Below are 481 nucleotides of genomic sequence, written 5' to 3'. Positions count from 1 at the left end.
GGATTTTGTCCCAGAACTTTCTTGAGGTCTGCATTTGCTCGTATGATGTTCCAGTTTTTTTGCAAGACTTCTCTTATGTTTCTCATGTCTCTACTGATGGGGAGCGGGTAACTGCAGTTCCTATCCGTGGAATTATTTGTGTAATCATTGCGTTTAGGGATGAAACCATGCAGTAAGATTGGTTTATGCCATGTGTGTCTTCTTTCTGCTACTTCTGTAAAACTTCACTTATTAGTTTTTCAGGGTAGTATCTCTTCTCGAACATGTGGGATAAGAATTTACATTCTTGTAAAAAGGTACGGTCATCAGATATAATTCTTGAAAGTCTTATGAACTGCCCTTTTAACACGTTCCGTTTCATAAACAAAGGATGTTGGCTTCGAAAATCAAGAAAATTATTTCTGTAAGTGTCTTTGCGATACACATTGGAGTTGAGAGTGTATCCTGGGTTTACTATGGTAATTTCAGTATCCAAAACGTT

The 481-nt window shown here is 37.4% G+C and overlaps 1 protein-coding gene across 1 annotated transcript in view; it reads right to left on the bottom strand.

The window, feature by feature from the left end:
- TRPM7 (transient receptor potential cation channel subfamily M member 7) overlaps positions 1 to 86 on the bottom strand; it is a 1,848,525-nt gene extending 1,848,439 nt beyond the window's left edge. Inside the window, exon 1 of the mRNA XM_044076371.1 lies at positions 1 to 86. This exon is cut by the window's left edge and continues 347 nt beyond it. Within this exon, the coding sequence (XP_043932306.1) occupies positions 1 to 86 (86 nt within the window).
- Between the last annotated feature and the right edge of the window lie 395 nt (positions 87 to 481).

This window comes from Protopterus annectens, chromosome 7.part0 (genome assembly GCF_019279795.1).
Source record: "Protopterus annectens isolate FY-2018-M chromosome 7.part0, PAN1.0, whole genome shotgun sequence".
NCBI classification, from domain to species: domain Eukaryota; kingdom Metazoa; phylum Chordata; order Ceratodontiformes; family Protopteridae; genus Protopterus; species Protopterus annectens.
Note: the sequence above shows the minus strand (reverse complement) of the source record. Positions and strands in the feature narration are given on the sequence as shown.